General features: G+C 50.2%; 3 protein-coding genes across 3 annotated transcripts in view; 2 read left to right on the top strand and 1 right to left on the bottom strand.

Annotated features, from left to right (window-relative positions):
* The first annotated feature begins 124 nt into the window (after window positions 1-124).
* LOC128720235 (uncharacterized) lies at window positions 125-974 on the top strand. Its single transcript, XM_053813895.1, has 2 exons — window positions 125-240; window positions 311-974. The coding sequence occupies exons 1-2, from the start codon at window positions 125-127 to the stop codon at window positions 972-974; spliced, it is 780 nt and encodes a 259-aa protein (XP_053669870.1).
* A 321-nt stretch (window positions 975-1,295) lies between these two features.
* Window positions 1,296-4,064, bottom strand: LOC128720231 (protein FAM161A). The gene is made up of 3 exons (XM_053813890.1): window positions 2,427-4,064; window positions 2,098-2,342; window positions 1,296-2,017 (listed from the first exon to the last, which is right to left on the bottom strand). The coding sequence occupies exons 1-3, from the start codon at window positions 4,062-4,064 to the stop codon at window positions 1,507-1,509; spliced, it is 2,394 nt and encodes a 797-aa protein (XP_053669865.1). The 3' UTR covers window positions 1,296-1,506.
* Window positions 4,065-7,596: 3,532 nt separating this feature from the next.
* LOC128721399 (uncharacterized) overlaps window positions 7,597-22,868 on the top strand; it is a 40,188-nt gene continuing 24,916 nt past the window's right edge. The window contains exon 1 of the mRNA XM_053815151.1: window positions 7,597-7,816. Within this exon, the coding sequence (XP_053671126.1) occupies window positions 7,597-7,816 (220 nt within the window). The remainder of the gene's footprint in view (window positions 7,817-22,868) is intronic.

Below are 22,868 nucleotides of genomic sequence, written 5' to 3'. Positions count from 1 at the left end.
ATTTAGTGTAATTTGTCATCTCTGTCCATCCTGCGCATCCTTGCTAGCTGACCGGTCTGACAGGAGCGTGCACGTGGTTTCGTTACAAAGCGCCCTTTTTTGCAGCTTCCTGTCCTGTGTAAGGATGTCATCAGATTCGGAATCTGGCCCGGTGCCGAATAACTCCAAACTTTACTCACCGCCTAGTATGGCCAAAGAAAGGAATCGCTTCCGTCCCGTGTTCGTCATATTCATGTACAGGTTAGTGTGTTTTGCTTTATTCTCGCTCTGTTTGCTCACTCTTGCATTTGTCTCGTCAACATATGTGCAGTGCGCATTTTTTCCTAGCAACCGCGATCGTCATTGCCGGTATCATCGCTTCATCGCTTTCGTGGCCACATCCTGAGGATGATGCATCTTCGCTGTATTTCATCATTATTTATCTACGCATCGGATACTGGCTGGTAACCTACGTGATGCACGAACGGAGCAAAAAGGAGTTCGGACGTCTGGTCGAGCCGGACTTTGACCATTACCGTTCGCTAGCCGTGTACCGCAAGGCTCCACTACAAATCGCCACCCTGTGGAACGTAATTCTGATCACGGTGCAGAATCAAGTGCGATATCTCTTCCCGCACAGCAATCGAAACGTGCCCGATAGTGCCGGTGCCGGTGTTAGCGAAAGACCACCCTCGGAAGGAGCACTGAATCCGGCCATCACACCACAGGTGTTCGTGATCGTCGTGTGTGCCCTGGAACTGCTGGTTTTAGCGTGTTTCTACGTGCCGTTTGTACGGGTGCTGATCGACATGAAAAAATCCGAGGGTCACGATAAAGTAACTGACCTGCGCTACCGCCGCATGACGGACACGGAGCTCCAGGAACAACCGATCGAGTGGCAACTGGAGCGGCAGGCTATCCTGATCAAGCGGTTACGCGTGGCAAACGATAAATTGCAGCAGGAAGCAAAATCGCTCGGATTAGATCGGTGTTAATCACGGTCTTGGGTGCAATATTGTTGGCTGAAGCGATGACTCACTTGCTAGTGCATTGTCTCTTGTACGATGAGGCGAGACATACCACTTAAACTGAAGCATAAGGTTCGAGCCAGTTACGCCACAAAGTGCGTCCATTATCCTGGCTATAAAAACACTGACGTTGATTATCCGACGAGACACATTAAATGATTGGAATTATGGCTGAATTACATCAGTTATTGGATGTACGTACGAGCGAGTTGTTGCTTATGTTAATGTATCTATTTATTGTTACTTTCGTTCACTTAAATCAAAATATATGTTGTTGCTATTACGCAGCGGTTAGAAAATCAAATCGCACAATCGCTAAACGGGTGCTTCTCCCAAAAAAGCCACCAAATACACAACATCAACCCTGATCACGCGAAATGTGGCAAAACCGATCGATCGCTATGTTACTGATTGTGTGTTCGTTTGCATCGGGACTATTGACTATTTACCATGACTTCGGTTCGGTGCTTGCATGTCTAGCTAAAGCTCACAAACCCGCCTAAACGTCTGATATACTCAGCAGCTCACTATCGCAGACTTTGTAGCTCAATTTGCCAGACGAATCACAGGAGTAGGTACTAAGCTTGCTGCCATTGCCCGCATTACGACGTTTCTCCGCTGACCGGTGTCGACGATCCTGGCCACCGGATGTACGCTGTTGGTGACCACCGGTACTTCCGCTGGATGTCGTCATAGGAGAGTCACATTTCTTGCTCACCCCCGATGGACCGGAACCCACCGCACTGGACATCTTTTGCGCTATACTCTTGGTCAGTTTGTCCGGCTTGCTACGGAAGATGGCTTGCTCTGACTCACGATTCAAGCTCGAGCATCTATGGGCCACGTGGCCTAACCGTGGGCCCCATTGTGGTGGCCCTTCCAGCAGCAATGGGGCCGCTTTAACGCGTTGTCTCATTAGCTCCATGTTGATCGCGTGTTCCTCCTGACGTAAACGCTGCTCTGCACGTCTCGTTGCAAGCCGCAGGTTTAACTCCTCTTCGTGCGTATGGCTGGAAATTGTTGTAAAAACCACTTCATGTACTTCCTGCCTGGCCATCAGTAATTATTCCACTGCCCCTGCGATACTCACTCAAGGTTAAGATTTTGAAATGCCTGAGATTTCTTCACTCCCCAACGGAACCGTGGCACTTTCTGCTTGTCGATGGTAGAATCATCAAGTTCCAGGTCGCGCAGCTTCTTGCGGCACCATTCCGTGCGCAAAGTGGCCGCTAGATTGGGCCTGTTGACCGGGTAGATGGGAGCTGGCGTATCACCCGAACCACGATTGTTGTCAGTGCTATTGCTGCAGCTGGAATTACTGGTCGGGTAGGGAATCTGAACGTAGAGAATGTAACGATATGGTAAATTTTCAAGGTTCCAAAAACCTATAAACACCTGCCAAGCAGCAGCCAAGCTTACCCTCGACGGATCGGAAACGGACGCAAAATACTCGGCACACTTTTCCTCCACGCTTTTCCGCCGTTTACTCGGTTTGCGCGATTTTCGCTTGCGTTTTGACTTCTTGCAACCGCTCGAACCAGGCCGTTCCTTTGCCGTATCATCGGTAGTCCCCGAATGCCGGGAGAGACAATTCTTCCGTTCACTTCGTTCCCGTCGAGCCATCGACGGGGGCAGTGTTGCCTGTTTTAGCATTTCTTCCGCCCGCAGCCGCTTGTTCAGATGCCGGAAGTATTCATCCTCCCACGCTTTGGTTTGGAAGTGACTGCTAAGGAGCTTCCGAGGGCAGGGTCTTGCTTTAAATTTCGTACGCATCGTTCCATTCAAACCGTCCCGGGTCGACTCCAGCCCCGTGCTCAGGAGTGCCGGTGAGGACAAACTCCGACTCAAACAGCGACTGTGGATGCGATTAAGCCGTTCGGAAAAATGGAACGGTTTAATCTGCGACTGCAGCTCGATTTCGGAGTTCAACTTCGCCAGCCTGCTCCGGTTCTCTTGGTCAGCCATGATGGTATCGAGCAGCGGAATGCGCGAAGTAATGGGTACCGGGTTCGCCCGGAACTGCGTCGATGACTTCGGCTCTACCAAAGCTTCTCTGGAGGGAAAAGCGCTCTTGCTTGCCAGCAGCAACTCCTGCAGGGTGCGCTGTTCGTCCTCACGCTGGGTCATCTTGTACGGCTGCGGTATGGTGACGTTGGACAGGTTCCGGATGGGACTGGCCGATTTACAGCGCAGATTGCGCTTCACGTACCGATCATACCGTTCCACAAAGTCCGAGTTGATCGGCGTCGCACAGGTGGGTGTGGCGTTTTTCGTCGTTGTCGTCGTACTGTCGTCCGGATCGGAAACATACGGAGTTCCGGAACGGTATCGTCTTCCGCACTCACCCAGCTCACCGTCCAGTAGGCTGTCCTCTTTGGTGCTTTCGATTCGTACCGATTTCGCGGATCCTTTTCGCACCGGTCCGGGTGTTTTACTGACATCCTGGGTAGTGTCCACAACCGTCGGAGGAGACTTGCTCCATGAGTGCAACGATTCGCCATCCTCGGTTGCCAGATCACCACAGTCCGTGTCCTTAACACCTTCGGCCACATGTCCGTGGGAATGATTTTCTACCGCATGTACTTCATGCTTGCCAGAACCATCTTGAGTCGGGTCCAGATGGGGCGAGTCACCGAACCGTTTCCTAAGCTCACTGTCCCCAACAAAACAGATGGACTTCAGCTCCTTCTGTTTCTTCTTCAGTGTGTTCAACCGGCAGTAAAACTCCTCCCGCGGCAGATGCAACAAATCGTTATAGTCCGGTATGCTGTCATAGAACTGCACCATGGTCTGAAAGTTGTCCGTTTCCTTGCGCAGCTGGTGCGTCAGAGAGCAGCACTTCGACCGACGGTAGTGCCCATTCCGGGCCAGCGGACACTTGGTCGAGACCTTCTTGCGCGTTATCGTACTCATGGCGTCCTGCGTGCGAGGATCCTGCATCCCACGGTCCAGGCTGCACTGTGGCACTAGAAAGGACGGATTGGGCCGTTTACTGGAAGGACTGAGCGGTTTCTTGATGCACGAGTTCACAAACACCGACCGACCGTGCCCGGACATGACCGTCGGTGTCGCGCTTTGGCGCTGACGTTCGGCACAGAAAAATCTAGATCACCCTGCCCTGCTGAAGCCAGGACGGCTGGGGAATTCAGCACGAACCGGGCCTGCACTATCGTAGCTGCAGTTCAAAGTCGTAAACCGTTTCGGGTGGCATCGTTTTGCCTGGTATTGGGGTTAGCTGGGGGTGTAGAGCCCTGTTGCCGAGATGTCGGGGAAATTATTGCAAAGGTGAGATGCCTTTTTACTGAAGCAAACTTTGCAAATTTTTCTCAAACTGAAATCCACAACGCTCGAACGGGTACTATCTGCCTGGTACTGGAATTTTCACTGCCTGGCCCAGAGCAAAAATAGCGCGTTTGTTTGTTGTGTTTCCTGGGGCGCCATGGCAACCGAAACTATGAGCCGATCCTGTTGGGTGGCGCGAAAAGTGTTCTAAGAGGGCTTTGGGCTCCACAAAACAACTACAACCGGGCTCGAGAGTGGCGAAAAAAAAATGGGAACACAAAGCTTGATTTATTCGGTTCTTTGGAGGAGCCGTTCCATTGAACTTGAAAGAAAATCAAAGCGTATCGGCGACGTCATCGTTATTTCATATGTTATCACCCACGGGACAGAGCGGGGTCTTTGTTGGGGCATAAAATTTGCCTTCGGGTTGTTCTTTGTTCGGGGACGTGCATCTGGAGCTTCTCATCGTGCTGTAGCACGGCAGCTTAGCAGAACGATGAGCTATTATGGCTCATAAACCGTTGCCCCCTCGAGTTAGAAATCACTGAACGCCTAGTAATCGCCGTTAGAGAGTGACTGGGGGTGTAATAACATGTGCCGCTTTGTTACGCTTAATAAGACGTGTTAATTATTCCGTTCCCCTTTGGAGTAGATATACATGTTTTGGATTTCGAAAGGCACCTGCACTAAAGTGTGCGTTTTTCATGAGTTTCTGAATCCAAATGACTCACATTTTCTATTTTTTACGAGATTTCACCTTAAATCGATTTTTGAAACACATTTCCTTTGGTCATGTCCAAAGTTGTGTGAGTAAAGTGTGTAGAGTTTCTATTAAAAATAAAGTAAAATCAATCAAATTGAATTGATCAAGGTTAGAAAATGCACATAAGACATTTTTAGAATTGCTTGTTGGAAGGATATTCAACCGACAAGAATCGCATGCTAACAGGTTGGCTTATTACTGGCGCTCCCATAATCATAAGGGAAGAATAAGTGGTATAGTAAAATTATGGTTGACCAGACCAGACGTTTTAGAACAACGAATTGCATCCAGCTCGGTCCAGTGACCTGTATAACCGGAATCCAGAAGCCGGCACAAAAGCCAACAAAGCCGTTAGATGTTTATGTCGCTTCGAAACTCTTCAAATCGAAACGAAAGTCATAAAATATTCATAAATCATGCTTTTTTTGTCTCAAGTATTCATTACGCTAAAATCGTAAGGACACGCTCATTATTCCCAGGGCTCCTGTTCGTACAACAACAGCGGATCATCGTTGCGTAAACGAAAACAGCTGATCGGAAGAACGCGACAAAACAAAGAGCCAACCAAAAGAGAGACCACGAGAAAACTCTCTCATCATGTAAGCTAATGGGTCCTCCTCTCTCAATTTTCTGTTCTCGCTCTTGCCAAGAGAAAAAGCAAGTGTGTCTAACTCGTCTTATTTACTTAACTTTTGCTGCTATACGTTGCAATAGAATTACTTTTTGATGATAAGACCAAGGGGTAGCTAGTCCTTTAAATCTAACGGTAAGCTATTTAAAATCATCAGTTTTTTTATCAACACATCTGCATGAAATAACACAGATAGAAACCTATTACAAATTTCACAAAAGCGTTTACAAAAATTTCTTGTTTTTCTGGAGATTCAATAAAACATAGTTTGAAGCTGTAAAAAACATACTCATGCATTATCGATCATAAGCCATCGGAATTGATCGACCCTCGAAACACGTGGTTCGACACCTTTGGCGAAGGAGTAGCTCGCCAGCCCGTCGAGGCGCAGTAGGAAAATTACCACGAGCCATTTTCTCACCTACTAGCGTCAGCTGAGCACGCACGCGTTGTCGCTTGGACCGCCTCACAGTTTCCGTGTGTTTTGTGTCCATTTTCGTGTATTCGTTTATGCAGCTAGTGTGTTAATATATTGGCATGCGTTTGTGCGACCGATTTGTGCTTCCTTAGTTCCAGGCTCAGATCAAACTCAGACAGCCTGCACACATTCACCGTGTCGTTTGCACAGCCAGCAGCTATAACAGCTGTAGCAGATAGGCAGCAGTTAATGCCCGCCGTGTTGTTTACCTTGGCGCATCGTCTCAACCGCTGAGTGGAGCTCGATAACTTGCCCTTTCAGCACCGGTTGGTGCCTCGAGAAGTGCTGCCAATTTACATACGAATCCAGTCGGACGCACGGTGGTCGTATTGAACGGAACATACGCAGAGTTCAACCAGGCAGTAGCGACATACCCGCTCGGGGAGTGTTAATCTTTGCGTGTGTCTCTCCCCAGCACCAAGATAAAGTACAATTAATCTGATTGAAGCGGGCGTGCGTTGGAAAGAGTGTGTGTGTGTGTGTACGTGCGTCGCGTTGAAAGCAAGCGCGAAGAGTGCGCAAGATTCTTGAGCAAAACAGTGCCGAGTGTTGTTTTAGCCCCCAAACAGGCCGATCGTGCAGCAGCATCTGCGTGGGGAAGAAAGGAGGCTAATATCGTTGGTGGTGGGCGTGCTACTAGTGGGTGTCGTGTGGTAGTCTACGTGCCCGAAAACGCACCGTGTAGTGTATTGTCCAAGTGTCAAACGGGCCTGTCAAATGCCGTTCGCAGCCGCAAGTCATCCGGGTAGCAAGAGCACGCGTTAGGTTGAGGGGTTTTAATTTGTGAAAAATTGTTCACACAATCGGAGCATCGGGCCATATCTGGGATGCTGACGCGTCCTTTCTCAAGGATCCAACGTTTGCAGTAGTAGTCGTACGGTTTCTGTGGTGCATCTTAAAAGTGGCATCAACTGCCGCGTTTCTTTATGTGCCGCCATTCGAGTGCGTGCAGCCAGTAGTGTGGTGCCTCATAATCGGAAAATCGACCCATTAACCGGTGCCGGTGACGTGGTGTTAGTGTCGCGGTTAGTAGTGCTCTGTTCGGTCGCTTCCGTGACCCCTCCGTATGGTGTGTGCACGGGTGTCCTCGCCGGAGTGAGCTCCGTTGCGGTAGGTCGTCGTGACCGTCCGTAGAAAAAAAGTAACAACATAAAAAAGAAACATCCACCTCCACAGGGAAAGGCACAAAACCCCGTAGCTAGCTTTCGTTAGGGTGTTTTCGCCCCCCCATCCCTTAAATCCTTTTCCCTCATTCCTATCGATCGCGGGAAACGCCTGCCGCTAAAAAAAAGTCGGACAATTTTGGACCTCTACAATCAGTGGCCTGGCGCGTTTGGTTTTGCCCGTCGATCCGCTGCACCGGTGCGCTTCCGTGTCCGTAACCGTGGAAACCGTACAGGACGGTGCCGACCGAGGGGGAGCTCCCTCGCTCACGATGAGCCTCAAGAAGGCCAGCCGCACCAAGAGCCTTTCGCTGAGCGGGGATGATTTTCCGCTGCGTCCGGCCAACGCCGGTGGCGTGGCCACCGGTAAACCGAGGGCCAACTTTGCCGCACCCAAGCGGCCCGAGGACACGCTCAAGATTATGAAGTACATCGACGATAACGTGATCGGCAAGGGTGTCGCATTTTTGGGACCGTACGGACGACGTAAAGGTAGGTGTCTCGATGTTCCTAAATTAACAGATAGAATGAATGAATGCCTTAGATCCTTTATCACTCACAGCAGCATAGCAGTTGCAGGATTGCCACGCTTAGCTCCTACTGCTCCTTTGTTCCTGTTCCGAAGGGTCGTTCTTTGTTTTTGTTTACATCCCCTTTTTTTCCTTTTCTCTTTCTCTCACGAGCGCCCTCTCTCTCACGCTTTCTCTCCGGGCTCCACTGAAAGTTACGCGATGGAAAAGTGAAATTTGTACACTCACTCCCGCCTACCAACCTGATACGGTCGTTCCTTTCTTCGGCTTCCTGACGTCATGGCGCATGTCCTACATTCAAGGATACGCCATCCTGCGGTCTTTGACCCCTCTCCTTCCACGCACCGAGCCGCGTGTGTCGCAGCAAGGCCGTACCTTGCTCCCTCGGCGGAAAACGTTGTCCTTGGAAGCGTTTTCGGGCGTCCCTTCCGTTCATCCAAAACGGAAGCGCCTCGGTGACGACTCGAATGTTTGGGCGAAGGTTCGCAAAACATCCCATCCCCTTTTTGGGGGGAGGCTTTCCTGTGAACGGTGATGCTGATGCTGTGTTCCTGTCCTCCATCGGGCAGACGTGTTGCGCAACTTCGTTTCGTTACAGCATTTGCGCTTCGGGCGGGAAAAACTCCAGCACAAATTGCGTAACACTGTGGCAGCAGCCGCTGCGTTCTTTTTCTTTCGCCGTGAAAAAGGGTCTTCGCTTAGGGGCAGCCAGCAACGCTGCACGTGACGTTCGATGGGATTTCACGACCTGGAAATGGGAAAGAGGCGTCGAGATGCTTGACTCGATTAACGGAATTTGTTCGTTTGCTGGTGGACGCAAGAAAAATCCATCTGGGGTGCTTGGAAACGCAAAAACATCAGAAAGGAAAATTTTTGCAGCCAATGCACCGGCGAAATAGGGACATCGTGCGGAAGGACATGAAGTTTGACGCGTTTTTGTTCTGCTTTTCACAACACAATCACCCACACAAACCGGAAGCGGGTTGTTTTGATCTTCACCGTTCGTCACCGTTCGTTTGGAATTCTTCGAAAGACAACATAAAAACAAAAACCCCATCCGACGTGCGCGGCATTCCGCGAATAGTTCGTGTTGTTCGTTGTCGTCACGAGGAAACAAAACAAAATCACGATTGGTCATCTCCTGCGGGCCATTAATTTCCCCACGATCATCCTTATTTATGGCACGTAAACACACCACCATTGCGAGTCCTTTTGGCACCAGTTCGTGGCAGCGTGGCTCATGCGAGATTCCGTGAACCAACGCCCAGAGCCTCCTGTGGCGTTTGATATGTTTATTTCCTTCTCGGTTGTGAAGCAGATAAAAAAAAACACACACCTTTACCGCGTAGCCTACTTTGAGGGAGTTTTTTCTTCTGTTGGCCATGAGCACGATATTCATTCATGCCACAAGGTTCCGTAAGGATCGTACCGTACCTAGCTCGAACGAACCCTTTTACCCCTAGACGTCGGTGAAGCAGGCACACTTGGGACGACAACTATATTTCAAAAAACCGTCTCGAAGTGTGACACATGTTTGTCTTGTTCGCTTCCTCGAAGCCACGAATGTGCAGTTCGCTGCAGTTTCGTGCACAGTGACTCCTGTGACGTGCTATTTTTAGTGCCGTCTGTCTCTCTGCCCATGTTGCACTTCCCCGACCGAGCTCGCTTAAATGAATGTGTTAGGGCCCGTCGAAGTCGAGTCCCCCGTCAAGGGAAACACGCAGCGTTCGGGCGTCGAAACAATCTCGCATGAAATCGCGCAAAAGCCAACTTTCGCTGCTTCGCCAACTGCCGTCCCGGGTCGCCGCTAGGGACGGACCACCTTTCAAGGCCAGGGTTAGCCCCCCCTGAGAGGAGCATGCGGATGCACGCCGCTCGAAAGGGCCGGTATGCTCACCGACTAGCGAAAGTGCAGCTCTCGGGGCGGTTTTCTGAAGTGAAACCGAAATGCACTCCGCATGCAGGATGCAATCTCCCAGCCGGCAGACGAGACGGCAGAATCTCACGCATATCTCGTGTAACCTAGTTTATCTCGCTCGTGGCAGCATCGTTTTTCCACGCTGGCGTCTCGGTGGCGCGACGATGCCTCCTTTCCGGTTTCCGCCTTGGCGACGGCTTGGAAAAGCGTCTCGATGCACGCAATTAAACCGCATGCGATGGTGTGGTACGTTGTCTAGCCCATCGATGGTGGAGCTCCGTTTGCGATAGTGCCATTTGGATTGTTGAGGTTTTTTTTTGTTTTTGCTTTAGTGCCATTTGTCGCTGGTGCACGTTGCAGCGGAAGCGTTGCGATTTTACTCACGCACTGGTCCGAATGATGTGTCAACGATAACGTTTGCTTTTCCGGTCGCCGGTGGGTGAAACCGGGTTTCCCTGCTGGCTGTTGCTGGGAGTCGATTTGTGGACGTGCTCGATGCTTGAACACGCATTAAATGTAGGTCAACAGGCGTGATGGAAGGGGGCTAATGCGCGCCATGCGTTGATTAAATTATGCTTTATTATTTTCACTGTTGACTTCTCGATTGACTCCAAAACGCGCACGCACACTCTCGGTGCTTGTTTTATGGCGGTGTTTCGAGGTGACGAACTGTGGTGGGTAAAATCCCTTCTGCATCTCTGAGACTTCCTCAAAATCGTTGTTTTTGCCGAAGAATGTTTTCGGCAGCTGGCAAATTGCATCACCGGAGCCGAGGGCTCATTCGATGGTTTGGAATTATTTTTAAACCACACCCTCTAACGCACGCGATAGGGCACCGTTGTGGCCCCTAAAGCCGTTGCGGTCCTAAAATAACCTCCTACGGTGGGGTGTTCCGATCTGAAGCGGACCTATTTTTCTGTCCAATTAAGGGAAGCATCGTTCCTTTCAAATCACGCTGCCCCAATATGCAAGCTCGCACCTTCCGGAAGCAGGTGTTAAGTGCATTCGTGGCCATCGGTTTTATGAAACTAGCTGAAACCGGATATCGCAGCCCGGCGCCGGTAACTCGATGGTGCCGTGCCTCAGACAATCGCGGTGCACGTGCATTCTAACACCTCTGGTGTTGGGTGGGACATTGCACCGTTTAGGTGCAAGCACGACGCCGGTGCATTAATCGTTTATTGTTTGATTTTTCCGTTTTTGCTACGCGAGTGTGGCTCGTGCCGCCGTAAATGGTTTGCGGTTTGAGGGCATTTTTTTTTGCTCTTCATAACCGCGCGTCTACACGATGTCGGTGTTAACCTTCAATCGGCTCGGTTACATTAAAGTAGAGAGAGAAAAAAAAACGCACAGAAAAAATTGCTTCAATATCCCCCAGGCAGTGGCGTGATGTTGGCGAGTTGTTTTGCGATTGCGATTGCTCATTCATTTGAATCGTTTTTTTTTGTACGAATTTCAAATATTGATAACCGCAGTTTTCCCCCCCAAAGCCTTCAGTTGAGTTGTGAGTGATATCGATTAAATGCCAATCGTCAGCAGCTTTGTTTCTGATTCACCATTCCGAGCATCGCTTTCTTAAAAGGGGTGTTGCGTTTCTTTGCGTAAGAAAAAAATGTTCACCCCCTTCAAATTGCATGTAAAAACGATCGCATGATACCGCCAGGTGTAATTTATTTCGAATACCAGCGTCCCGGTATGTATGGTACGTTATATGTAACGCTGTAAAGCTCTCCATTGTCCTCAAACCCGTTAAATCGGTCATGGACGCCATTTATTCGTCAATTTTCCACCTCGAGTTCCGTGAGTTTGTCCGCTTGAACCGCAAAATACCCGCGAAAATTGGTCCACTTTGCTTGCAGGACGGCCAGCGGCCACAAAAAGGTGAATTCGCGGCCCTCCCTTGATCGACACCGTTTAGCGTTTGCTGACGGAGGTTTGATTGCGCGTGGTTCGCACAAATTTGCTTCCGAGTAAGTATGGTGGCGTGATTCTGCGTCATCACCCCAATGCCTAGCCAACCAAAGGGCCCTTAATTTCGTCTCCCTCCCCATGTCGGCTAGAACACGCCGCGGTCATTTAGAACTCGCGCGATCGCGCGTGTGCCTTTGCTTACATTGTCAAAGCAGTCACGTACGAAACGCTCGCTGGCGGCTTCTACTGGCGATCAACATGTGGTTGCGATTGTCGAAGCGATCGTGAGCCCCACATTTAAGCAAGTTCAGTGAGAGAAGGCGAAAAATTACAGCAATTGACATGAATTCACAATGACAACAGATTCCGAGGAGCCATGAACAAGTAGACGATCTTCAAAGCTGGCTCGATGCAAAAGCTACGGCGATAATGGTCACGATTGGGAGACACAATCCCCAATCACTCGTGGCACACATGTTCGTGAAGGGAATCTTCCTTCCTGAGTTTGTGTGTGTGTGTGTATGTGTAGTAGGGTTTCTACAGGAGCACCATTGCGTCTGCCAACGAGAGAACTGGATTGTCCAGAATGCGCCGTGGCTTATCTCGACACTACGGGTGACACGTTGCGCCTGGGCGCTCACGTTGTTAACTGCGGGTTTCTGCGGCCCCATTGCTGGCCCTTATCACCCGGCATCATCCCCATTGCACCATCGGGCAAGATACGCATCGGCAACCCCTACACATAGGCTCTTGGCGCAGATCCTTCTTGCCCTCTGACTTGTTGTGAGATCGTTTGTTAATGATTTTAAATGGGGCTTGCACGCCATATGGTGGCGATTAACGAAGGGTCACTCTGATGCGAGAGTGTGTTTGGGTTTTGGATTTTTTTCAACATCATCTTTTTTCTTACGAACCTTATCTTGGCTGCATAAGCAACGCATTCAACTTCGGGGTCCAGTGCAAACTCGCGATGCGTTTTGGTTTATCTGTGAGCGAGGGCGATCGTTTTACCAAAGGCGAGTTTACCAAAGTCGAGATAAAAATGAGGAATTGTATGATCAAGCGATGATCACGTACTCTCAGGAAATAACCGCATATAATAACGATTTATGGCCAATGATTTAGCCAGCGCTATTCATGTATAGGATAGAAGAAATAAGTGTTAAAAATCATTCACAGTTTTTTTCTGAGGCTTTATAGTGCCTTGATTAATATTAAAGTTTTATAACTCCCGCCAGGGTGGGAAGTTCAATACGTCTTCCCAAATAAAAAGAGCAATAAGTGTGTCAAATTTTAAACAAACAACGTACAGCTCGCCATCACCGGGGTAAAGCAAGGCACACGGCAGGCGGGCCAACACGTGCCGACGACGATTTTTGCTCGCTAATCAAGCTACTTGAAATATGCTACCAACAGCACCAACAGCAGCAGCTGTACAATCGGTTGGCGTCACCACACGACACAACAGCCAGCCCCCACGGCCCTTTGGGTGTGCGATGATTATTATCGTCGATGAGTGCGCTAGTGACGATAATAAATAATTGATTCGACGAGCTTGCCCCTTTTGCCCGGGGCAGTGCTTCAGCAGCACCGCTGAGACACCGAGTGGCAATGCACGTTGGTTATCGCGTGCATTCTTGGCTGCCAGTCGTAGAGGCCTAGCCAGTTGCGGGAACTTGCAGCATTCCACGTGGTGCCGGAATTTGCGATGCGATGAATTCCGCCAGAGCGCAGTGCGGGGTTCTGAGTCAGCAGAAATGGCCCACCGGACGTTCCGTGCGGAAGTCGAACCGTACCGGATAAGCTGAGAGTGTTTATTTTCGCTGGTTTATGTTATGCGGGATCGGATGGCCACTCGTGGTACGATTTGCATCGGGTGGGAAACTATTTGCTGATAAAGAGCATTCTTTCTACGCCTCAATCGATGTCGGCAAAAAAAAAACGACTGGAAACAAACAGAGAGCGAAGGTATGTATATCTTACGCGTATATGAGCTGGACCGTCTCAAAACAGCCCGTTTGTAATACAAATATGTCAGCTCGTAGCCGCACCGAATGGCGGAAAGATAGCTAGAATTACCCTTTCGGACAATCGGTGGCATTATGGGATGAATTCACTCCTTGGATACATTTATCGTAATTCAATAGATTTCCCACGAAGCAAGGCGTTCCTCGATATCGTGTCAATGTCAGTGATTTGTTTTTAGCAAATTGAACGCGCCCTGGGGTGGCATTAGTTATTCCACGCCGCAGAGAAGCAGTCAGAGCGGTGCAGAAGCCCTTTAAACGGTCGATGGAGGCGGTTGCATTTAAATGCCGCCGCCGCCGCCGGTGTTGAGGCCCTCGAGTTTCTGGTCGGAAAAGAGAGGCAAACTGGCGACTGAACAACGGCACGTGCCCAAGGAAGCTGATGGCAGTATGGTGGCAATGGTATGGTTAAGCTTTACTTCGGGGTTGGATAGGAAACGCAACGATTGCACCACATGTGGTTTTAGGCGTTGAATATTCATTGGCGTTATTGGTACGTTTTCCGATAGTGGAAGCGTTCGTACAGCTAGTAGATGGAGTGGGCGTTTTTTACACACTTTAGGCGCTTGTTATATTTCCTTGATTAATTTGCTACCAATTCTCGATTCGCTCCTCCAGCCGATGCTTTATTTCGATTGCATTACAGTGCCTTTGCTTCCTGTTTAGATGCGTGCACGTCCTAAGAACACGCTCAAAAGCAATACAAAGAGCTAGAAATCTGTGTCATAAAAATAGCTTGCAAATCAGTCAGCGCGATAGACGGAGGCGCCTTTGGCAAAGGCTTTCGTCGTCGCAGAGCCGTGTGAATGAATCAACCAGCTCTCGGAGCCCTAGGCAAGCGGGGCAAGATAACCGCAAACCAGGAACAATATGCATTATTTAAACGTTTGGTCGTTAAACATGGTGCAGCGAGTGTCAGTAAATCAACCTCAAACAAACCACTCCATGCAAGCGTGCTATTTCTCTCTGGGCCTCTGGGTGGCACGTGCATTTCGAGCTAATGCATCATCATCATCATCGGGCCAGGTTGTCGAGGGATGCAGCTCAAACGCCAAGGAAGTAAGGAATAATAAGGAAACTAAAATAAGAGAGACGTTTACATTCACTCTGGGCGTGTTCACCTACAACAGCTCGCCGCTCGGAATGTTTAGAATGGACGTCGCGAATAAACTTCGCCCAAATATGATCACCCGCACGCGCCAAACCCAGCTGGAAATGGTCAGTAATTCACACGAGGCGTAGTTGCAAGAGTCGATGCATCGAACACGCGGTATGCGACCATTCAAATGCGCCCCGTCAACAAATCCAGGGCCTGGGCGAATGCATCGACGTTAACCAACGCCAAACCACTCTTTTCGCAGCTGGAAATTGCGCATCTTCCCGTCGAAATGGTTGGAAAATGTACACCCGCTGGTGTTTGGCGCATCGGTGGTTTCAACAGGCACGTACTTTTTTACCCAAATGACCCTTTTGGCCGGGGCGAACGGTGTTTTCATATCATGGCACGATCTCGGCGCTTAAATGGCGGAAATGACGGGTTGCCGGGGTCCGGAAGCGCATCTTCGAAATTCGACGTCATTGCGAAACCGAACGAGAACCCTTAGAAAGCACGTACACCGCTTCGTGAGATTGCAATAAATCGGTAAAAAATATGAAATGCCCTTTTTTTGCACAACACCCACCAGCCTCGTGTGAAACGCCACGTTCGATGGAATGTAAGCTCGCGTAAAATTATGGCGTAGAGCGCCGTGTGTTTGGCTAATCCTGTGGCTTTATTTGTTTGGATGCATTCTGTCGGGCAGAATTTTGGGGAAGCTCTCAGACAACACGCGATGAAGCAGCAGCAGACCGGCGAATGTCCGTCAGGGGAAGCGCATTTCGTCGGCTTCGTTTCGACGGCCGTTGACGCAAATTTGTGTTTTGTAAATTGGAGTAAATTGTCCGGCCGCCTACAGTTAGTTCTGCCCTGTAGAACGAAACGAAACGAACGCACTACTCGACGCTCTCTTAATGGCATTAGCTAAATTTTGCTGCCTTCCTCGAATGATGTATCGAGTTTCGTCTGGGACTAAAAATACACTTTCTGCCTCACTTTCTTTCTTTCTGAATTTGAGTTGTATCGTTATGTTCCATCGTTATCAAAGCAAACAAGTGGGGCTAAGGATCGTACGATCGTACCGGCTGGTTGTCCCTTTGTTTCCTGACTCATGTCGATTTGTTAATTCCTCGACGCATGGATCAAAGTGGTGATTATTTGTGATAAAAGTTTCCCAACCGACCCTCCCTCGATAATTGGTACCCGGTTTTTCCCCCGATCATAATTCTGCGAAAGCGCAAAGCAGAGGGTCTCTAAACGGTGTAAAGGCACGCGCTCGCGCACATACATAAAACGCGTCCGTGTAATGTATGCTAACGACGTAATTGCACCTTCGATGCAGCTCACGGTGCACCCCGTGCAGTAATCGGCCATTGGCGGCGGCGTCGACGGTTGAATCGAATGCCCGTGAGAAACCACACGGGGGTAGCCCACGGATGGGCAAGCGTAGTGAAGGTGCGGTGGCCCTTTGGCTTTCGATTTCAACATTCCCCGGACCGGTGTTGGCTGCCCTTTTGCGTGCCCGCTAATTCTGCGCGTCACCGCGCGTTCTATTGCGTCGTACGATAAATCGTGCGTTTCGCGTATGCGTACGAGAGAAAGCGAGACGCAGCACAGAATTGGCGCGAAGATAAAATAGCTATCCACGCCCGGCTTTCGGTCGGTTGGTCTGTCCGCGATCGATGTGGGGTTGGAATTTTCCCTCCCGCTTTGCTGTACGCCGATGGTGGTGTGCGTGAATAAACCGGCACGGCGTTTCGAAAGATCAACTGACTGCGCTACCTTCTCGCGGGTGTCCTTCGTGCGACCATTTTTCGAGGCCACGCGCCTGAAAGGGGGTAAACCGCGCAAGGGGGTTCGTGTGCGTGTGCCAAAAGGGAAAAACGTGTGTGTGAGGGAGAGAGTTTTTTTATTTTTCGCGAATCGCACGACACCGTGCCAGACATGCTGGCGGCCACCGCCAGTTTTTCGATGTGATCTTTGACAGATCGTCATTAAGTGGTGTTGAGCTCGTCGGCTGGGACGTGGCGTGGCTGATGGGTGGATGGCTCTTCCGCGGCCACAAGGATTAATTATATTTTTTTCTAATTACTCGAACGAAGTGCAAACGCGCAACCGAAACGATTCAAGCGTATGATTAGACGGCAAAAGGACGTTTTGGCAGTAAAAAGTGAGCGAAAAAGGCGGACTTTTTTTTTAAAATCCACGTGGTAAATGGTCGGAAACGGAAAGGGACTGACAAAAACATTGGCTAATTTTCAACCGTCTGTGAAGGTAGCTCATATTTGCTGAGAGACCCTTGAGCACTTGAGCCGGTGGAATGCGATTATTCTGCCAGCTGACCCTGATACTAGCACCCAAGTGTCCTTGCGTTCATTATGCGGTAGTTTGAATGCTTCAGCCGAGAAGCTAGAGTTAAAAAAAGAGCCCCATGAACTCAACTTCTCTGCTCGATTAGGTAATAGGTGTACGCATTGCAAAATAATCCCTGTAACGTTGCGTTAAGTTTACGCATTTTGCTTCAGACATGCTTGTCTGTTACCTACCAGATGCTGGGTTCCTGTCTAGCTTGAGAAAAAAAAAACTGTCCCAAATGCAGGAAATCGTTCCATCTCAATCGCTCGTTCGACGCTGCCCAGTTATTGTAGGGTCTCCAACCGCCGCTAACGACTGCCGGCGGTGGTGATCGTTTCGCAATTTTTGTAGGTCACCCCCATCTCACCCTTCCTCGGTTCCACCTCCTCCACCAAAGTGCGTGTCCTTCTGTTTTCGCGCGGATTAATGGAGTTTTAATTGAAGGTCCCTCGGCACCATGTGTCTGTCGCGCCTCGTTCGTGGCAGCGAATTGTTGAACTTTTGATTGATGATCTGTCTACCGTCCAGAATGGTGGGTGTCGAGGGGGTCGAGGCATGCGCGAATTTGTTTATTTTTCCACCTTAGCCCCAATGCCCCCGGCACGAGATGAATGGGACCAGCCTACCAGCATCGCGCTAAGATCGCGGTTCACCCCACAAAAACCCACACGGCACAGGCACGGCAGTGCGTGACTGACGTCAATGCGAAATCCAATTCGAGACAGATTTTAAAGGTTCCCCTTACATAAACCATTAGCGCGGGGTGAGGGCGAAAAACGAAGAAGAAGAAGAAGAAGCAGCAGCAGAAGAAAAAGGGAGGAAAATGGAAGGCGCACAATTCGCGCAACAACGCGCACGAATTGAGAAAGTGGTTCCGTTGCCGGCAAAGCTGACCGGGTTGAGGTTGAGGTGGCCACCTTTCTGCACGTGTGCGGTCCACAAGACAAAAGGTGGTGGCCTTCCACGCAGTTGTCGCCTCGCAGTGGACCTTTTGCCGAGAGGCTGGTTAAGTGGCCATGAGGAGGAACGAAGTTTGTCTGAGCTGTGAGCTGTGGAATCGCCCAGCCCCGAAATCCTTCATCTCTAGCTAAATTTGTGTCTCCAGCTTGAGAAGGAGGCTTAGTTAAGTCTTAGCGTCTCTTACGGATCATGTTTGTTGCGAGGAATCGATCGCCTTTTTCCCACTCACTGCTAACCGCAGGACGAGTGTGCACACGACGCTCGACATCAATAAAACAACCTCAACACCAGGTCAGTGTCGGGACTGTGGCTGGAAGATGACGGTGGAAGAAAACTCGCTTCATCTCTAGACGGTTTGGCTCTTGTTACCAATGACTTCCACCACCCATCGCCGATGTAAGGATCTCCACTCGTCCGCTCCGTGCGAGGATCGATCGTCGAGGCTGGTTTCAATCGATCCCGGTCTCGGCCGGTTCGAACTGGTACGGAGTTCGCGAATCACCCTCCAGCCGAAACCAAACCACCTCTTGAGTGTGGAATCGTATTCGTTATACTTTGGAAGTGCTTTGTTGGAGAGTAACGTCCTTCTACTGGCGCTGATCAGACTTTTGAGGTACTCTCGTGTGTGGTTTTTTTTTTGCTTGCTTGCTTCTGAGAGGTGTCCGAACTTTTACCCAATTCACTCGCAGCTGGAGGTTGTCTGGGCGGCAGGAAGGAAAGGTCAAGCAGGTGCGCCTTTCGAGGTCTTCCTCCTCGCAAGTTTCGAGTGTTAGATAAGCACTTCACCAGCTCCGAGGTAAGATGGCGCGTATCAGCACCCGGCATCGATCGGCTTGATAGAGTGCGGATCCCGTTGATTGACGGGATGACGGGATGTCTGGCCGTGGAGCATTCCGTGGCCGCGAGTGTGCACGTGTGGATGACGCCATTCCGGATTCCAATGGGGTGACCACTCGCTGCTGCGAGGGTGCATTACGTCTGGAGAATGATTGACAACTGGCGCAACGAGCGCGAGCGACTTTTCCGCGCACAGGCCGGGTCGTGATTATGCTTTTTTTTTTCTTCTTTGCATTATACAACCACCGATTATCGGGGAGCCATCCTTCATGTGCGCACACCGGAAGCAAGCCAGGGAGGGTGGATTTTGGAGGCACAGAGAAAGTTGAAGCTCGGAAGATGGAACATGGGTGCCGGTCGATTCGATCCGGTATCGGGTTTCGTGGCCAGAAAGTTCAACGGCCGAATGCCGTGAGACGCGCTGTGGCTCAGTCGCGTAATGTGCCATGAATTTGCGCGACTTTAAAACCGTTTTCACTGCTCGTAAATGGTTCGAGTTTGCCCGTGGCGATTTGGATGTTGCGGTCTTTTTTTTTTCTTTCTTCTCTCTTGCCACGCCGCTAGAAACGCACGGATATTGTACCCTTGTTCAACGCCACCTCCACGTACGGTCACGTACACGGCACAATAACCCGTAACAACGTGGGTGACGAGGTGTCGGAGTGTCGTAAAAGTACGATTGCTTTATGGACCGGGTTGTACCGTACCAGGTGATGACGACCGTGGACGCTGCTGTGTCTGGTGGCCCATTTCCTTGCAGATGTTGGACGGGAACAACACTCAACTACCTCCTTAAACAAAGGTTCTCCCAGGTGTCGAATGTTTATGGGTTTGGGCAGGAATTTGGAGGGATTAAATGTACCCCGAGATGCAAAAACGATGTACATTTAAATGCATTTTGTCGGCACTTTAGGTAAATTGCATTGCAATTAATCACAAACAAATAACGTCTCGATTGTCTTGACATGTGGTCCTCCTAAAAACACCCACGATCCAACAAAGCGTGACAAGTACAACGAGTTGTGATGCGAATTGGCAGAAGAAAAAAACCCCACTTAATGCGTCCTTGCAAACTGGGTGCAAACGCTCAATGTCGCGAAGGAATATTATGAAGTGCGTGTCTGCTTTGACAAGGCGTTTCAAGCTTCAGTGATCATTTCCAGTGAATAAACCGCGTGTCCGAAAGCCCTCCCAAGGAAAGCCACACTCTCTCTCTCTCTCCCCTCCATCTCGGCGGAAATGCATGGCCCCATCAGCGAAACCATCGCAGGAAGCAATTCGACCTCCCGTGAGCCATGCGCCGGCGTTTTCTTATCGCTCCAGATCGGCCTGCCCGGTTGTTTGCGGTTGTGGCGATCGCTAAAGGTGCAGCAACACGAGCTCTCTGGTCCTACAGGGGGCTGATAACGCTTGCCTCGCCCGGTTGGTGCAAATATTGACATTAGGTCAATATTGACAACAATCGGACCAACAATCGAGCCGAGAACCGCACCATTGCTGGTTGACGCGGCAAACTCATTAGTGGTGCTTCGTAGTGTGCTTGGCAAAAAATCAGCTACATGGGCAGACAGCCAGCTCCGGGTTGAAATCGATCGGTTTTGATTGAATGGAGCGAAAATGCAAGCACCACGCACTCAAAGTGTCCCGTGTACTTCTGCAAGAGTACATCGGTTTCGTTGTACGGCGCCTAAAACCAACATGCACTTGGATGCATTTGATCGGTTCAACAACCTTGAACGTATGCCGCATTTCGTCGCACGCGCTACTGACACACTGCCAAAGAGCCAAGCATGCCAATTTGCAGGTGACCTCCTCTCTGCATAAGGGCCGCCAACCACCGCCAAAATCGACATGTTGGTGATGTTCGCTTCGATGGCACGAAGGTGCAAGGTAAAGTTCAACCATCGAATTCCTTCCGTTTCCGTCCTGCACTGCACAGCCTACCGTGACACCTGCCATGATGAAGCTGACCGCATCCTGGCAGCCGCCTTAGATTGCGCAAAAAAGCGAAGCAAAAAATAATCCGGAATGTCACTTTCGCCTTGCCCGAAAACGGTGTACCGCTTTATTTGCGGGTGCTGGGTGGTTTTTTTTATGGATGCGCTTTAATTTACTTTTATTTCCACTTTCCGCGCGGCATAACATAAATTCGCCATTTCGGTGAAAACCGTCTCCCCACGCCGGCGAGTGTCGTCTCGGTGAGGCAAAAAAAATCCACTCAACCACGTGCGGTGTGCGGATCGAATCGGCGAAAGTTTCGAATCCCGCGTTGCGTTTCCAACCATTGGAAGCCTTTTTAACTCCCATCGAGATGACGTCAGCCCGGACCCGGCGAATCGCGTTTTCAGTCGTCAGGGTTGGGCCAGGCAGCGATTGCGAATCCCATTTCCCTGCATTCCTACGGGGGAACTAGACTGCCCACTGGCCAGAGACCGGTTGTCTGGCAATGCCACGGGAATGGTACGAGATGTGCAGGTTCGCGAGACTCACGGCCGCCAGAGCTGCGAAAGAGTCTGTACGGACTCTCACTTTCAGCTCGGGGCCCCATCTGACGGACAGATTTTGACAGCTGAAGGATCCGAGCATGACGAATGGGGTTAGGGAGTTCGGGTGGCCAACTGAAGTGTCTGAAATGTCGTGAGACCGAGAGAGAGAGAGAGGCAACCAAATGAGGAGGAAAAAAAAAAGGCAACATGCCGTCTCGTGTTAAAGGGATGACCAAAAAAAAATAAAAGAAGGTGCCGTGGCCGGGTTGATAAGCCGCGGTCCGCGAGTTAACGCACATTAAAACCCGCGAGGGACGACGACGATCGGACTTGGACTATGTTTTCTGGGCGAGAAGGAGGATCGTTTGCCGTATGTGTGAGGGAGGCGTGCGACACGCGGGATCCTTCGAGATCGTTGCGTTCGCTCGGGGAAGCAGCAAAACCGCACGAAAATAGGTCATCCATCAATCAACTTGTTCGTCGGCAGGGAGAAAACCCATCCGTCATTGCGATTTTTGTGCCCATGTGGTGCGTGTGTTCGCACAAATGAAACGTTTCGCAATGCACAGCGACGAGAACGGGCAATATCATCTGGCTTCGGGGTGGGGACATCGATATGGGGTCGCTGTTTCAATTGATCGGATGAATTTTCCTTTTTTTTTGCGTACAGAAAAAGACCGACCCGGGTTGGGCTCCGGTTTGCCTTCCTCGGGCCAGACAGACGGGCGTCCAATGACAGATTAATTAGAGCAACACGGAACAGGCGGAAGTTCGCCGGTTCATTTTGCGGTTGCCTGGCTTTTGCCAAGATGCCGTTTGTGGCCTTCCGTCGATTGGTTGTGTTGTTTTTGGCAACATCGGATGCTGTTCTCCCATACCGGAGGTAAGCCGGAATGGCGTGTGACCACCGAAAACGGAAGTGACAGACACTCGATAATGCTTTCGAGAAGCGCGAATTTGCGCACACAATTTTGCATATTAAATTGGTGTTTCGGAGTGGCCCGCCGATGGCCATTACTGATGCGGTTCCCCGCGTGACGAAGCAGGAGTTGAATTTTGTTTTTTTACATGACCGTCGTCAGAAGAACAAAATTTATTGTAATTTGTTTTATCGACCCCACTGCATGCCAACCGCTAATGAATTGAAGCTCGTGTAAAAGCGCCGGTTTGGATTAAAAATGGCATGTAAACCAAATGCAGCCGTTCGTCGAGGGGTTGTTGACTTGCTCAGGATCGTCTTTGGCCTACTGCAGCTTTACTCCGGCACATGCCCACATCTCACGGCTCCATTGCGTGCTCGCTTGGCTGCTTGTTTGTTTGCAAATTGAATTCGTAAATATTTTGACAGCACGAGCGCAGCGCCAAGAACCGCGCGAACGCAATCAAACCCTCGGTCCGGTTTGGGGGTGGCCGCCAAGAAGCGT

This window comes from Anopheles nili, chromosome 2, assembly GCF_943737925.1.
Source record: "Anopheles nili chromosome 2, idAnoNiliSN_F5_01, whole genome shotgun sequence".
Lineage (NCBI taxonomy): Eukaryota > Metazoa > Arthropoda > Insecta > Diptera > Culicidae > Anopheles > Anopheles nili.
This window is presented reverse-complemented; position numbering and strand designations above follow the sequence as displayed.

Bases quoted from the DNA above. Each gene is read 5' to 3' on its own strand.
- LOC128720231 (XM_053813890.1), bottom strand. From the start codon at position 4,064: ATGTCCGGGCACGGTCGGTCGGTGTTTGTGAACTCGTGCATCAAGAAA. The intron at 2,343-2,426 runs GTAAGCTTGGCT...CTCTACGTTCAG, and splicing joins CCGTTTCCGATCCGTCGAGG to ATTCCCTACCCGACCAGTAA. The intron at 2,018-2,097 runs GTGAGTATCGCA...AACAATTTCCAG, and splicing joins TTTCAAAATCTTAACCTTGA to CCATACGCACGAAGAGGAGT.
- LOC128720235 (XM_053813895.1), top strand. From the start codon at position 125: ATGTCATCAGATTCGGAATCTGGCCCGGTGCCGAATAACTCCAAACTT. The intron at 241-310 runs GTTAGTGTGTTT...ACATATGTGCAG, and splicing joins TTCGTCATATTCATGTACAG to TGCGCATTTTTTCCTAGCAA.